General features: G+C 38.0%; 1 protein-coding gene across 9 annotated transcripts in view; it reads right to left on the bottom strand.

The window, feature by feature from the left end:
• The window catches only part of Smg7 (SMG7 nonsense mediated mRNA decay factor), a 68,146-nt gene that overhangs the window by 10,202 nt on the left and 42,785 nt on the right, over nt 1-15,159 (bottom strand). For 5 of the 9 annotated variants that reach the window (XM_021632866.2, XM_021632862.2, XM_021632863.2 and 2 more), the window contains 7 exons: nt 12,712-12,874; nt 11,942-12,095; nt 10,489-10,559; nt 8,132-8,192; nt 5,055-5,174; nt 2,587-3,013; nt 229-373 (listed from right to left, as the gene is read on the bottom strand). In XM_021632866.2, the coding sequence (XP_021488541.1) occupies nt 229-373; nt 2,587-3,013; nt 5,055-5,174; nt 8,132-8,192; nt 10,489-10,559; nt 11,942-12,095; nt 12,712-12,874 (1,141 nt within the window). The remainder of the gene's footprint in view (nt 1-228; nt 374-2,586; nt 3,014-5,054; nt 5,175-8,131; nt 8,193-10,488; nt 10,560-11,941; nt 12,096-12,711; nt 12,875-15,159) is intronic. The other 4 variants (XM_021632868.2, XM_021632865.2, XM_060364457.1 and 1 more) reach the window with 1 other exon arrangement.

Here is a 15,159-nt window from a genome sequence, read left to right on the forward strand (position 1 = left end):
TGTGTAATGATAGCAATTCCTTCAGAGTCTCTGACCAGCACTGACAAGTAAATTATTAAAAAAAAAAAAAAAAAAAGGCTCAACCAGAATCCCATAAGTATTAGGGAAGCTGAATTTCTTTCTTCTTTACATCATAGCTTAGTAACATCATCCTAAGAATACAAAGTATCCAGCAAGCAAACAGAAAACCCCATACTGATGGAATCAGGTAGAAGAATGTGTATTTACCTGGTCGGCTGGGAAGAGGAGGGAAGGCTCCAGGGTGATGAATGGGGATGAACTGAGAATTATTCGTCTGACTTGGAGTTTGAGTGACAGGTGTTTTCCTGGCTTCAGACACTGGAGTCTTTCTTAGTTCTGTCTGGGATTTTACCTACAATCAACAAAAGCAAAGCTAACTACAAAAATCTGGTGCCCGTGTTATCAGAAAGAAGAACCTACTCAAAAAAATATGTAAAACCTCACTATGTCCAAAGTATGTTGAAGAAACTTAAACTCATCTAAGTTAGAATAGGAAAATAAAAATAAATGACTAGTAAAAGAAACAAGGGCTCAGATTTACTAATAGAATTATTTTGCTTTCACATAACCACAGAAATATTAAATAAGGAAAAGGAATGTACAACCATTTGTTGCACATGTGAGAGATCTCATGCCAATAGGTGAAAAAGACTGTGATCTTCAGCTGTATGGTAAGGGGCCTAGCGCTCTTCGTGCTGCACTGGGATCTCATGAGAACTATTATCTCACAGGTGACATACTATAGCTCCTGGTTTAATTTCAACTAGGTAACACTTCTCAAAGCTCTTTAAACATATGAAGGAAAACATCTAGCAGCAATAAATAAACCCACAGTTCTAAACATCAAGCCAAAATGGAGACGCCATGTGTAGTGCTCAAGGTTGAGCAAAAAGCAGTAAAACAGATAGTGAAAGAAAAAGAGCATGATAATTATATGTATGCCAAACATTTGTTTTTGTTGTGTACTACTGAGAAAAGGTCTGCTATATAGCCTTGGCCAGCTTAGAACTTGCTATGTAGCCCAGGCTGGCCTTAAATGTGTAGCAATCAGGCATGTAATGCCATACCCCTATGGCAGACTTACTTTTGTTATCTACTGGTAGATTTGAGAAGGACGGAGGACAGAAAGAGATCTTATTATCTGCATGGGTCTTAACTGCAAAGCCATTACAGAAGACAAACAGAAGATGCTGGATTTAGTCCTTAAACACAGGTCTGGTTAGGAGTTTTGTTTTGTTGCTTTCTTTGACTTTCCTTTGTACCCTCTCTATTCAGGCCATTTCCTATATATGTATGTGTCTTAGAGGACAGCACAGTCAGAAAAATATCTGTAAACATGAGAACCAGATTTCAATCTCCAAACTCACACAAAAATGCCAGGTGTGGTGTACTTATAATCCCAGTGCTGGGGAGGAGGAGTCAGAAGAAAGGCTCATTGGCTAGCTGGTCTAGCCTAAGTGTTGAACTCTAGGCCAATGGTCTCAAAGGAAGGTGACGGCCTTCCCGAGGATGACATCTAAGGTTGTTCTCTCAAATTCACATATATACACGTGTGTACCAGCAAAACCATGAACACTCGTGAGAACACAAGTGTGCTCATACAAACATTAAAAAAAGAGAGCCACACCTTGTCGTCATGTCATCTAGTCCTGTCCCGCCCCTTCTATCAGACAAGTAAACCGAAGGTATTCTTGCTTATAAGCAGCCTTCTGAAATATGAGGTCCTCAGGCAAACATCTGCATTTGCCACAGTGAGCTAACAAATTACACAGCTACTTACATAGTTATCAAAACATTAATGGTATTAATAGAACAGTCCAGATCCTTCTGTATTATATGAAATTACCAGTATCTCTTTGGAAAGGTATAAAAAAAGTTACAAATAGATGGTAAGTGTTTGACTTGAGCTCTTCCTTTACCAATTTTTTTTTGAGCCAGGATACTAATCTACAACAGCACTGGATCAAATATAGTATAATGTCAAAAAGATGGGCTTCATTTTTCTCCAAAAATGTTAAGTTATACTGTACAGTGAAGCTTTTTTAAATTTGTTTTTGAGATAGGGTTACTATGCAGCCCTGGTTAGCCTGGAACTTCTATGTAGATTAGGCTGGTCTCTACTTCAAAGACTACCTACCTCTGCCTCTTGAATGTTGGGTTTAAAGGTGTGTATGTATTACTATGCTGAGCCTGCAGTATCTCTCAAGGGAAAAACAAAAACAAAACAAAACACTAAGAACTATAATATACCTTTGATTCTATTGGATGCTATGTAATTCCAAAACTCTTCTCTAAGATTTGTTTGTGGCAATTATACTGTCTAAAGAAAAACAATCCTGTGTGAAGCCCTTTAAAAGCTAAAGAGAATGTCACTGACAAAGGAACTCCCTCAAATTGATAAAGCTAGAGTATCTACCACAGCTCTTCACATACCTTCCTATGTGGTCAAAGAATACACTGAAACTTCAGAATGGGAATGCTCTGATCTTTATGAACAAAACAAGAAACCTTGCCGTTTGTGTGTAAGCCTTCCTCTACCTGCTTTATAGTTCAAGTACAGCTTACCTGCACTGCCACACTCTGCTTTCCTGTTTCCTGCAACTTTCCTAAGGTGCATCTCTTGGTCTCAGCTCTCCTCTTGCTGCTGTCCTTCTTTCCTTCATCCTTAGTTACAGCTACGCCTTTGCTATAGTCCCTTCTCACCTCTTTGGGAGGAAAGCTTCTTTCTTGGTCTCTGTTCACTTCTCGTGGCTTAATGTTCTCTTTGAAGGTGACCACTGGTTTCTCTCCTGTGTCACAGCTGTTGCTTGGATTTCGGCCTGTAGACAGCACTGATTTCAGTCCTGGGCTCCCATCAGTAGCTAGTGACTCTATCACAGATGTTTCTTGCAAGATGAGGTTCTCTTTGGCTTCATTGGGGTCTTCTAGTATTAGTTCTGGAATTTCTGTGGTAAATAACAATTTCCCTACCTCATTTTCACACTGAATCAGCCTAAAAAAGCAAGAATAAATCATATATAAAAAAACAAACTAAAGAACAGGAACAACTGTATGTAACTTCAACAAGTATTTTTAGTTTTTTTTTTTTAAAAAGGCAAGAGAATACAGATCCAGCTAATGTAAACAGTATATTCAATAACTGAGATCCTCATGACTGTATTTCACATCACCACAATACACTCATTCTCCTGCCCTTCCCTTTCTAATAACTGGTTACTCTTACTGAGTAAGATTGTCTAAGTCCTTGACACAGCCTATAATGTAGCTATATATACTTATCTTATAGACAGGGATAGTGAAACTTAGAAATGGTGAGTTTATATAAACATGCAAGCATTCAAGTGCACCAAGCATGACAGAAATTTGAATACAAACATTAAGAAATAATAGTAACTGACTGAAAAGGAAATAATCCAGCAGGAAGATGCCAGGGACAGAGTACTAGAAAAGAACAGTTAGACACAGAACTTGAATTTAACTGACTCCAAAACTGTGTTCTTTCCACTAGGCCAGCAACCACATCTGAGTGGTCTCTAGCTAGCTACTAGGTCCTGGTCTATAGTGACAGACACTGGCCAGCACATCCTTGACATATGAATCATTCACTAGACCTGAGAATGTCTAATCCTATTCAAATAATACAGACGCTTATAAACTGAAGCAGCTTTATCCTATATTATATGTCTATATGAGTGAGTATATACAGTGTGCATCTTTCTGCTTTTGGGATAGCTCACTCAGGATGATCTTTTCCAGATCCCACCATTTACCTGCAAATTTCATGATTTCCTTGTTTTTTATTGCTGAGTAATATTCCATTCTGTAGATATACCACAATTTGTGCATCCATTCCTCTACTGAGGGGCATCTGGGCTGTTTCCAGCTTCTGGCTATTACAAATAAGGCTGCTACAAACATGGTTGAGCAAATGTCCTTACTGTGTACTTGAGAATCTTTTGGATATATGCCTACTAGTGGTATAGCTGGATCTTGAGGAAGCGCTATTCCTAGTTGTCTGAGAAAGCCCCAGATTGCTTTCCAGAGTGGTTGCACACGGTATATACTCACTCATATAGACATATAAGATAAACCTACTGAAATCTGTACACCTAAAGAAACTAATCAAGAGGGAGGACTCTTGCTAAAATGCTCAATTCCTATCCAGAAAGGCAAAGAGGATGGACATCAGAACAAGAAGAAAAGAGGGAACAAGTCAGGAGCCTGACACAGAGGACCTCTGAAAAGCTCTGCCCTGCAGACTATCAATGTAGATGCTGAGACTTATGGGCAACCTTTGGGAAGAGTGCAGGGAATCTTAGGAAAGAAGTGGGAAACAGTAAGATCTGGAGAGGACAGGAACTCCACAAGGAGAGCAACAGAATCAAAAAATCTGAGCACAGGGGTCTTTCCTGAGACTGAGATTCTAACTAAGGACTATGCATGGAGATAACCTCAGACCTCTGCACAGATGTAGCCCATGGCAGTTCAGTATCCAAGTGGGATCCACTGTAATAGGAACAGGGACTGTCTCTGACATGAACTGATTGGCCTGCTCTTTAATTACCTCCCCGTGAAGAGGAAGCAGCATTACCAGGCCACAGAAGAAGACAATGCAGCCATTCCTGATGAGACCTAATTGACTAGGATCAGAAGGAAGGAAAAGAAGTCCTCCCCTATCAGTGGACTTGGGGAGGGGCATGCATGCAGAGGGTGGAGGAAGGGAGGGATTGGGACGGGAGGAGGGAGAGAAACACAGGGGGGATACAAAGTGAATAAAGTGTAATTAATAAAGAAAAAAAATTAAAAAAACTGGAGCAGCTCGTGATAATAAAGACAAGATTAATTCTTATCATAGATAACAGGCAGTGTTAACAAGGAGAAAATACACTTATGATCACTTGGGTCATAATGAGATATGTTACAAATATTGACTTAGTTCATCATAGTGTTTATACCGAAGTCTAAGATATACATGAGGTACATTTGTGTGATGACAGACCAAAAAGGAATGCAGGTGGTGGCCAGGGGCATACCGTGGCTGATTGTCAGCGATCCATTTCCCTATAGAGATCAAACGCTGCTGTCTTATTCGTCGCTGTTGACCCTCTTTGTCTCTTGTAATACCCTGATGGCCTTTGGAAAAATCCAAGTTCCTAAAAATGACATAGCACATTACAGAAGATTAAATACTGAAAGTTTTCCAGGCAACCAAATGCAAAAACTTCAGGATGTTTCCCTTACAGGCTACAGACCACATGCAACCAACTGTGCTTACTTGAATTTATAATTCCAAAGATTCCAAATATAAGAAACAAAGTGTGAAACAAACATCAAAGTTCATTATATTAATGTCCTATTTTTACTTTCTAAGTAATATGCTCTCACTGTATGAATCCCCAAAGACCCATTTTCTAAGTAATTTGACTAAGTAAAAAATAATCATTATGGTCTGGGTGGTGGTGGCTCATGCTTTAATCCCAGCACTTGGAAGGCAGAGGCAGGTGGATTGCTTTGAGGCCAGTCTGGTCTACCGAGTTAGTTATAGGACAGCCAAGGCTAAACAAACCCTAACTCAAAACAACAACAACAACAAAACTCAAAACAAAAATCCAAAAACAAAACAAACAAACCATTATAATGCTAAGGGTCTCTGATAAGCATTTTTGAGTTTCTTATTTTTTTTATGTTCATGAAGCATTTTGCCTGCATGTACATATATGCACCACATGTTTGCCTGGTACCCACAAGGCCAGAAGGAGGCAATGAATTTCCCTGGGACTGGAGTTTCAGGTTGTTTTGAGTTGCCTTGAGGGTACTGGGAACCACACCTATGTCCTTTGAAAGAGTAAAGGACCATCCATCTCTCCAGCTTTTGAGGTGCCTATTAAAACAGTATTAATGTACTTTAAGATGTCCTTTTCTAAATCAGAAAAATGTGCAAATGTCATAGAGTATGTAGACAGATGCGTAAACCAGGGTGGAAAAGAGTTCCTGAGTTCTTTCAACATTAATTCTAAAAGAAAAAAAGATTATTTAAGGCAGGCGTGGTAGTGTATGGCTATAATTTTGGCATTTGGGAGTTAGAGGCATGACAGCAGGTTGTAGGGTTACATAGTGAAACCATGTAGTCCAAACCCAAAAAGCCATTAAAATAAGTTAGGCTGAAGAACATACAAAGATAAACGAGAAACAGTCCCTATTTCTGGGCAAAAGTAATTAAAATTAAACTTGATAAGCCATATAATAAAACCTCATAAAGAATGAAAAAGCGAAAGAAGAACTGAATTCCTTCCAAAAACCCTGGAAAGGTTTCAGAGTGCCACCTGAGCTAGATTAACAAATAAGGTCAACTGCTGACCAAGACAGTAAGGAAAGGCAGACCAGCAGATGGGAATGCTCTAAGCAGTTCGAAGATGGGGTGTTCTGGCGTAGTCAACAGTGTGTAGAGGAAAGCAGCTCATTCAAAAGGACAAGGCGAGTGTGAGTAACTGGGGCACTGTGAAGGGGCCAAGGGCTCAACAGTGTGAGGACTTGGCCATTAAGCTAAAGGAGAGCCCGGAATGACTGAGAACGGGAAACCTAAGTTCCTGTCTTTGCTATGTCAGTACTCACTTGAAACTGCTGGAGATAGAGGCGTTTTGGTTATCGAATTGTAATCCTTGATGAGAACAATAAATAACAAAAAATAACAAAAAAAAAAGAGCTTTTCTATTTTCTAGGTTGGTGAATAAAGTATGCCAACAGATCTTAAGCTACAAGAATTTATAAAGGCAAAATGAATGTTTAAAAACTGCTTAAAAATGAATGAACCACGAATGACAAACTGTTGCAAAGATGTTAAATAGAGTATTTGTGCCTAAATTGTCTTGGTCTTTGCTTTAACTTTTGAGAAGTTAAATACAGTTTAAGATGATGTTTTCAGGATTCTTCCTTCACAGACTACTTCTGTAGCAAAATAAAGCAGTTAAGTAAACAAATAAAAACAAAGTCCATTAGAATCTGGTAACTAAGATAGTATACGTGTTAAGTTGTAGAAGGTTGAGACAGAACTAAAAACTGAACTTAGTAAGGGCCACCCAAACTGCTCTTAAGACACCCATGAAAGGAGTAACAGAGAAAGATGGAGACTGAACTGTATTTTATAGAATTAAAACACAAAAACAAACCTGAATGTTAGTAGGCTAAAGAAAACAACTACTTGGGAAGAGATGGGAAAACCGGTGGGGGTGTACTGGAAAAACAATGTGAAGCACAGTAAGAAGGAAAGAACAAGATAGAGGGGTAGGACAAGAAGGCAGCAAGAAACCAAGGGTGACTAGTGAAAGGGATCCCTTCTTGTAATATTGGTATGTGATGTAGAAGGAAATATGTGCATACACACATGGAGAGGAACTATGGGTCTCTCACTGAACTGGAGCCTTGGCATTTTTATTTATTTTTTTCTAGCTGCATACTGGTGTCACAACTACAACCAGCCATGCGTGGCTTTTATATGGATGCTTGGATCCACACTCATGCTTATACAACTTACCACTGAGCCATATCCACTGCCCTGTCACTACTATTAATATGCAAAAACTGTATGGTAATAACTTTTAGCTAAAATTTAGTATTTGCTGAGTATATACAGTGCATGCCTATAATCTTGGCACTCTGGAGACAGAGGGTTGCTGCATGTTTGACACCACACAACAGTCTACGCAACAAGCTTCAGTCTAGCAATGACTATGGAGACTCTGTCTCAAAAAAAAAAAAAAGTACAGTATGGTGACTCAAACCTTTAATTCCAGCACTCAGGAAGCAGAGGCAGGTGGAACTCTGTGAGTCTGAGGCCGGCCTGGTCTACAAAGTTAGTTCTAGGCCAGCCAGGGCTACATAGTGAGACTCCGTCTCAAAACATAAGAATGAATATGAATGAATTAGTAACAAAAAGGTTCCTTTTTAAGACATCCTTAATTTTAAGGTAAGTAAAAAAAGTAGCATTTGTCAAGTACCACTTAGAAGAACAATTTTCTTTTCCAGTCGACAGTTGGGACAAATCAAAGGTTCCTCTACAAGAAGTCCAGACTCCTATACATCTGAACACTGCAAAGAGTTCATAGCTACTTACCTGAAAGAAGGTCTTAAAGCCAAGAATCCTTGTAATTCAAACTCCTCTGGAAGTGGTGTGGCTAAAGAAAGAAAGACACCAAAATCTGTAATCATTTTAAATAAAATCTTATTAGAGCAGAACAGAGTAATACTTAAGATATGAAAAAAGTGAATGAAAAAAGATATGGGAAGAATCTGTAATGTCCCTTCTCTGCTTTCCTGTGTCATCATCACGTAAAGATAAGTCACCACAAAACCCTGCATCATCACTGGTCTTTATATATCCCTAACATTCCATACTGAACACTCAAGGTGCAGAACACAAGCAACTTCCTCATCAGCTGTCTCAAGAATTTACAGCTTCAGTTGGGTATGGTGGTACACAGCTTTAACCCCAGCACTCAGGAGGCAAAGGCAGGTGGATCTCTCAGTTCGCAGTTAGCCTGGTCTCAGAGGGAGTTCCAGGACAGCCAGGGTTACAGAGAAAAACCTGTTATGAAAAACCAGACAACTCAACCAAAACTAGAATTCAGAGCTTCAGATCAGATCTAGTAACCCCAATACTTAGGCTACATATGACTTTTAAGTTACCCAGTGACAACACTGTTGTTATAATGTTCTTGTGGAATGTTACCCTTGTTCATTCAAATGTTGGTTTCTCTACCCCACTATTTGATTTCAATCATTGCATTGTGATGGAAGCATCATCTGTCTCAAGTTTGTGTAAACATGCCACCATTTGTTCTCTGTGTTGTCAATAAAAACCAGCCAATGCCAAGCAATGGAGAGAAGAGAGTGGGACATCCTGGTCTGAAGGGGAGGAAAAAGAGGAGACGGGAGGAGAAAACGAGGACAGGACCAGAAAACATCAGGAGAAATGAACCAGACCTAAGACATGACTAAAAAGCAAGTATAATGTGGGAAATCTGAATGGGAAGAAACTATGAGGGCTTGGAGGTTTAGTATGGAATAATTATTCCCCAGCACTGTGCTCTAGGTTTATTAAACAAATCCTAGTTTTTGTGTGGTGATTTGGGTATACAACTGGTTTAGGAATAACCGCAGTTTAACTAAAAGAGAAATCAATATTAAATATTAATAATCATCAACACAACTCTAATATCATTATGAGCTTACAAGAAAGTGTTGGCATTATCCCAAACCTTCCAAATCGTAAGAAGATCCATGTGACTCATTGCAAGTTGCACACTGCAAGTTGAATGTGTATGTTTGTGTGCCAGGACAACCTCAGGTATCTTCCCTCGGGAATGCTGTCCACCTTCTCTGAGAAAAGGTCTCTTACTGGCATGGAGCTCAGCCAATTAGGCTTGACTGGCTTGCAAGAGAGCTCTTGAAATCCTCTTGTTCCTAGCTTGCCAGAACTGGGCTTCCAGGTAAGAATAAAATATTTACACAGGTTCTAGGTATTGAATTCAGGTCCTCATGCTTGAGAGACAAAGCAGTTTACTCACTGAGTTATCTTTCTAGGCCTTGATGAAGAAAATTCCAAAGACAGGCTAGTAAATAGACTATGATACATATATAAAGTAAAGTATTACGAAGCCAGTAAAAACTGTTTAGCAGCAAATGAAAATGTTATACCGTTAAATTTAAAAGCATGTTTAAAGTTGTATATGACTCCTATGTTTGCACTTAGAAAAAAGCCCTAAGATCATGCACTACCATGTGAACAAGATAAACTATTATCCTATGGGAGATCTATTTACAATTTATGTCTTTTATGCTTTATGTGCTAAATCCTGTGTGATGTGTACCTATTCAGCAGACTGGTGTTCACATAGTTTCCTTAAAACAAAATCACTAGTGGGGCTGGGGAGAGAGCTCAGTGGTTAAGAGCACTTCATGTTCTCACAGAGGACCCAAGTTTGGTTTCTAGAACCCACATGGTGGTGGGTTCTACTGCCTGTAGCCCTAGTTCCAAGGAATTCAAGGCCCTCTTCTGTCCACTGTGGACACCCGGCAAATACATGGTATAAATATGTACACGAGGGAAAATACTCATACACATTAAATAAATAAATAAATAAATAAATAAATAAATAAATGAATGAATGAATGAATAAATGAATGAATAAATGAATAAATCTAAAAGCAAACAAAAATCCCAAACAACTAGTAACAATGAAGAGCTGAGGAAGAAAATGGATAGAAGTTAAAGGTCATGAAAGTCTCCTCTAATGTGTACGAGGGAAGCTGCTGAGGGAGTTCAGGAGAGAGTTACCCACATCTGGCACCTTCATTAGTACTGCAAGTCAGAGACTCCCTGAATTTAAAGTGAAACAAGCCTCACCAGAAGCTTTCAACCCACCACTAGTTGTGGAGAAACAGAGCAGCAGTTCTATTAGTGGCTCTTACCATTAGTACTTGAGAGATCATCTTCATGAGGATGGAAACTATTTAGAAGTGAAATTAGCCAGGGCCAAATGCTGTAAATTAATGAAATTTTCAGATTTTATTTTTATACAAAAGAAATCAGAATAATAATTACAAAAATGGCATCTATAAGGACCCCGTCTTTCATTTATCGTCCCACTACTCAACTCAGACATTTTAAAGGCTACATAATACCCTAATAAAAAAGCTACACAGGCAAAAACACATCAAAAGGATCATTATATGTGAGTGATACACTACTGCATATTATTTCCCAGTGTTTGTTTAATGAGTGGAAAGTAATATGTTACACATTGAACACATACAATTTCTGAGCAGTACTGCTAGTTCTTCAGCTAGCAACAGAATGGTTACACCAAATTCAAATCTCTGTTCAAAGTGATTAACAGTGCCTTTTTTAGGGTACAAGTAGATGCAGCTACAACATCCTTATCTCTAAATTTGTAATCAAAAGGATCACTGCACAAACAAAAATGGCAGGCAAGGCTTGCCCTAAAATACAAAAACTCTGTAAGCCAACAGAATACAAAAAGTTCAAAAAGTTCCTGACATAATTTATTAAACAAAACAGGTTTGAGTTTTAGAGTACACATAAGCAAAAAATTTACACACAGAAAAGCAGCATCTAAAAACCTGTACCAGCACACCTACAATAATATTAAAAGGAGACAGACACTATGCTATTCTATGTTCCTAAATCCCATTCATGACAGTATTAAAAACAAAGGCACTTATTAGGGAGGAGAAGAAAGGATTCTGAACTAGAGAGATCACAGGGTCTTAACGAAGTCCCATCATTTATTAGACAGTCCCTAGTCAGTGTGTACATGCCAGGGCACAGCACAAACTTCAGAGACTTAAACAACTACTAAAATATGCAGGGCAGGAACTTTGCCACTACAAAATCTTTTTGAAATGTTATTTCTACAAGTAAAAGTACACTGAAAATGTAATTCATCACTAAAATCAAAGATTCTTAAGAACTGTCTCAACTGTCTTGAGTAAAGTAAAAATTATTTTGTTATATATGGTTAAATATAATACAAATTAAGTATAATTACAAGGCAGAACCAGTTTGGATATGAAGTTTATTGTTTAAATAAAAGCAGGAAAAGTGTGGCAAATGTATGGTTTAAAAAAACAAACTTGATTTTTAATGTCAAGTTCATTTTGAAATGTGAAAAATGCGTCTTTATGATATGGAAACTGGAAACGGGAATACAGGAGTCACAAATTTCTATGTAAGATTGTGTGCCTAACATGAAGAATTAAAAATAATGAAAGCATGCATAGAGGTTTTCACTTCAATTTCCATAGAATAGGCAGAAAATGCAGTCTTATTTTAGAAGGCAGTTTCCTGATGGTATGTGTATCACAAAAAGTACCCAACTACCTTAAAAGTTCTAACACTTACTACTGTCTTTCATCCACCACTGCTTCTTGAAAGACTCTAGGTCGGAGTCTTAGCCAGTCCATGGAGACCTTGACTGCAGGAAGGGGATAGGCATTGTAGGACTCCTGAGAATCATTCTGGAGAGGACATTTGCACAGGATGCCAAGAAAAGACACTGGGGTGTGGGGTGAAAAAAAAGATTCAGAATGTGTAAGGCATTTGAAATAGCACACCAGTTTAAAATATTACCATGAGACTTCTACTGTATTAAGCATTTATGTATTATAAGTTTCTTTCTAAATAGTTATTTTCATCTGGGCATACTAGCCCATGGCTCTAATCCCAGTACCTGAGAGGCTGAAACAGGAAGACCATGATATTAAAGGTCAGCCTGGGAATAATACATAGTAAAACCATCAAAAAACAAACAGAAAACACTCTTTTTTTGTGTTAAGAAGTTAAATAAAGCAGATGAGTGGTATAAGCAGGCAAAAGAACAGAATTTGATGTTTAAGTCTCCTGATCCAATATTAAGAAATATTGGACTCACTAGGCATGGTAATCCGGGACTTAGGAGGTTGAGGCTATACAAAGAAGAGAAACCTTGCCTCAAAAACCAAAACCAAAACCAAAACCTAAAACAACAACAACAAAACCCCAAGTTCCCCCTACCCCCCAAAAAAGAACAAAATATAGGACTCATTTTACATATCATTGCATTTGGTTACATTAAAAAAAAATTCCTAATAATGTAGATTGCACCTTTCAAAGTTAAATGATTTAATACTCACTGAAGAGTGCCAGTAACTGTGTCCAACATAGCTGTTCATCTTGGCTGTAACTATGCTGCTCCGTTTCACTGCTAAAGTCACGAAGATGATGAAGTTGAAACAGGTTAATGACAGTGACATGAACTAACTGCTGAGAGTTGAAAGCTTTTTGGAACAGCAGCCTCTGTAATGGGAGACAAAAATACTGCATATATTATCAACAGCAGAATCCAGTTAGAAACAAGAATTACTTACTATGTTTAGAATTATCTGTGTTTAGAGTAACAGTATTGTAATAGCATTATGGATGAGTAAATTTTCCTACTCTTAATTCTAGTATTTTATATGAAAGAAAAATCTTTTAAAACTACAAAGAAAACTCTTTAAAAGGATCAATTCAGGCACTATTCAGTTGTTTAAACTGTTTCTTAAACATTTTTACTCTAAGAAACTGTCCATATAGTAAGATTTATCTATAGTTTTTTTTTTTTTTAAATGAATAGGAGTGTTTTTTTCTGCATATGTATGTATGCCATATGCATGTCTGGTACCTAAAGAGGCCAAAAGATGGTGTTTGATTCCCTGGAACTGGAGTCAAGGATAAGTGCAAGCTCCCATGTGGGTGCTGGGGATAGAACAAGAGCAGCCAGCACTAGTAACTGCTGAGCAATCTCTCCAGCCCCAGAACCAATATTTGTATTTTCAGTATGACCTGAGAAGAAAGTATTTGAGGCTATACATATATTTAGACATTTTAATCCATTTGAGGTTGTCTTATAAAAGACATATATACTGAATAAAATGTTTAAAAAAGACAAATGAACCGTGTACAGTGCCTGTAATCCTAGCACTCTGAGAGGCAGAGGCAGGCAGATCTCTGTGAGTTTGAGGCCAGCCTGGTCTACAAAGGGAATCCAGGACAGCCAAGGCTACACAGAGAAACCCCATCTCAAAACAAACAAACAGGACAAGTGATTGAAAGAAGATTATGTAGAAAAGAAATTCCAAATGAAAAGATTCACGTATTCTTTTAAACCCTTGATACATGAAGCTTGACAGTATTTGTCCTAAACTTTTCACCTTCAAAAACAAAAGGCAACTTTACATATAAACAAGGCAGAAAACACATACTTAGGAACGGAGGACAAATGATATGCTGGAGCAGCCATTAGGATGTCTAAATAAGCACCTTTACAATGATCATGCTGAAATTTTCATAGAAAAACCCACGTATGATTTTTACCAGTTTCACTTATGCAGCAACTGTGTTGACAGTAACCTAAGCAGTGCATGACACCACCAAGCAGATTCTCAGAGCTGGTGGTCTCAATGTGGTTACATATCCTGCTTTAACATCTATGATGGGATGTTACTCCCATATGGAATAATTTCCAAACCTAAGTTCACAACAAAGTTGACAGCTACTGGGATGGATATTTTTAGTTGTAGCCAGCCTTCCTCCGTTGCTTCCAGGAAGCAATTTAGCTGACAGCAAATTAAGTATCAGTAGTCTCCTGGTAAGAATTGATAATACACTAGATGTGGTCAGGTTTGCCGTGACTGTAATGATTGTGGCAATTTTGAGGTCAGCAAGGGCTACAGAGTGAGACCTATCCAAACAACCTCAGAACAAAACAAGAAAATCCAAACCAAAAAAACACAAAAACCAAAACCGGAACTAAAGATCCAGAAGGATAGTTCTTGCAGTTCCAAACCAGTAACTGGCGCTCCTGACCCGGCCACCTCAGACATGTCAATCACGCTCACTGTGTTCTGAGATTTCTATTTTTTGCTTTTATATAAAGAATCTGAAATAGCCAGTCTTCTTTGCTTTTATAATTAATTATTATTAGAGAAAAACTTCTGATCTGTATTTGATAATCCAATCTCCATGTGATCTGCCATTCCACTATATATAAAAAGTTAGCTCTTTTTCCAAACATTTCTTTACTTAAAATTCCCTAATATCTGACAGAATTTTCTAATAAAATGTCTCCTTCAATTTATACATTTAGCCTTCTAGATAAGCTATTTATGCTGATTATACTTTTAATCCAACAACTCTATTCAGGTTCCATATTCTAGGCCCTCAAGTGATGGTGCAGCTTTCACACTTAACCCTATATAGAAATACCATGGCCTACATTTAAGCATGCCACCAGAGGGAAGAGATAAGAGTAAGACCAGAAAAGACTATTTTGCAACAAACTATTTCTATTGTAAATATGATCTAATCTTATAAATGATCAATTTGACACTGATTATATTTGGCTACTTTATGCTTTTACTAGCCAAGTTTGTGTGGTTGTTTTGGACAGTCTATCACTATGTAGCTCTTGCTGGCTTGGAACTCCAAACTCACAGAGATCTACCTATCTCTGCCTCCCAAAGCATATACCACCCAGACTACTGAAATATTTAAACCTCTTGAGATACAATATTTCACAACATTTAACTATAACAACTTTA

Source organism: Meriones unguiculatus, chromosome 11 (genome assembly GCF_030254825.1).
Source record: "Meriones unguiculatus strain TT.TT164.6M chromosome 11, Bangor_MerUng_6.1, whole genome shotgun sequence".
In the NCBI taxonomy this organism is placed as follows: domain Eukaryota; kingdom Metazoa; phylum Chordata; class Mammalia; order Rodentia; family Muridae; genus Meriones; species Meriones unguiculatus.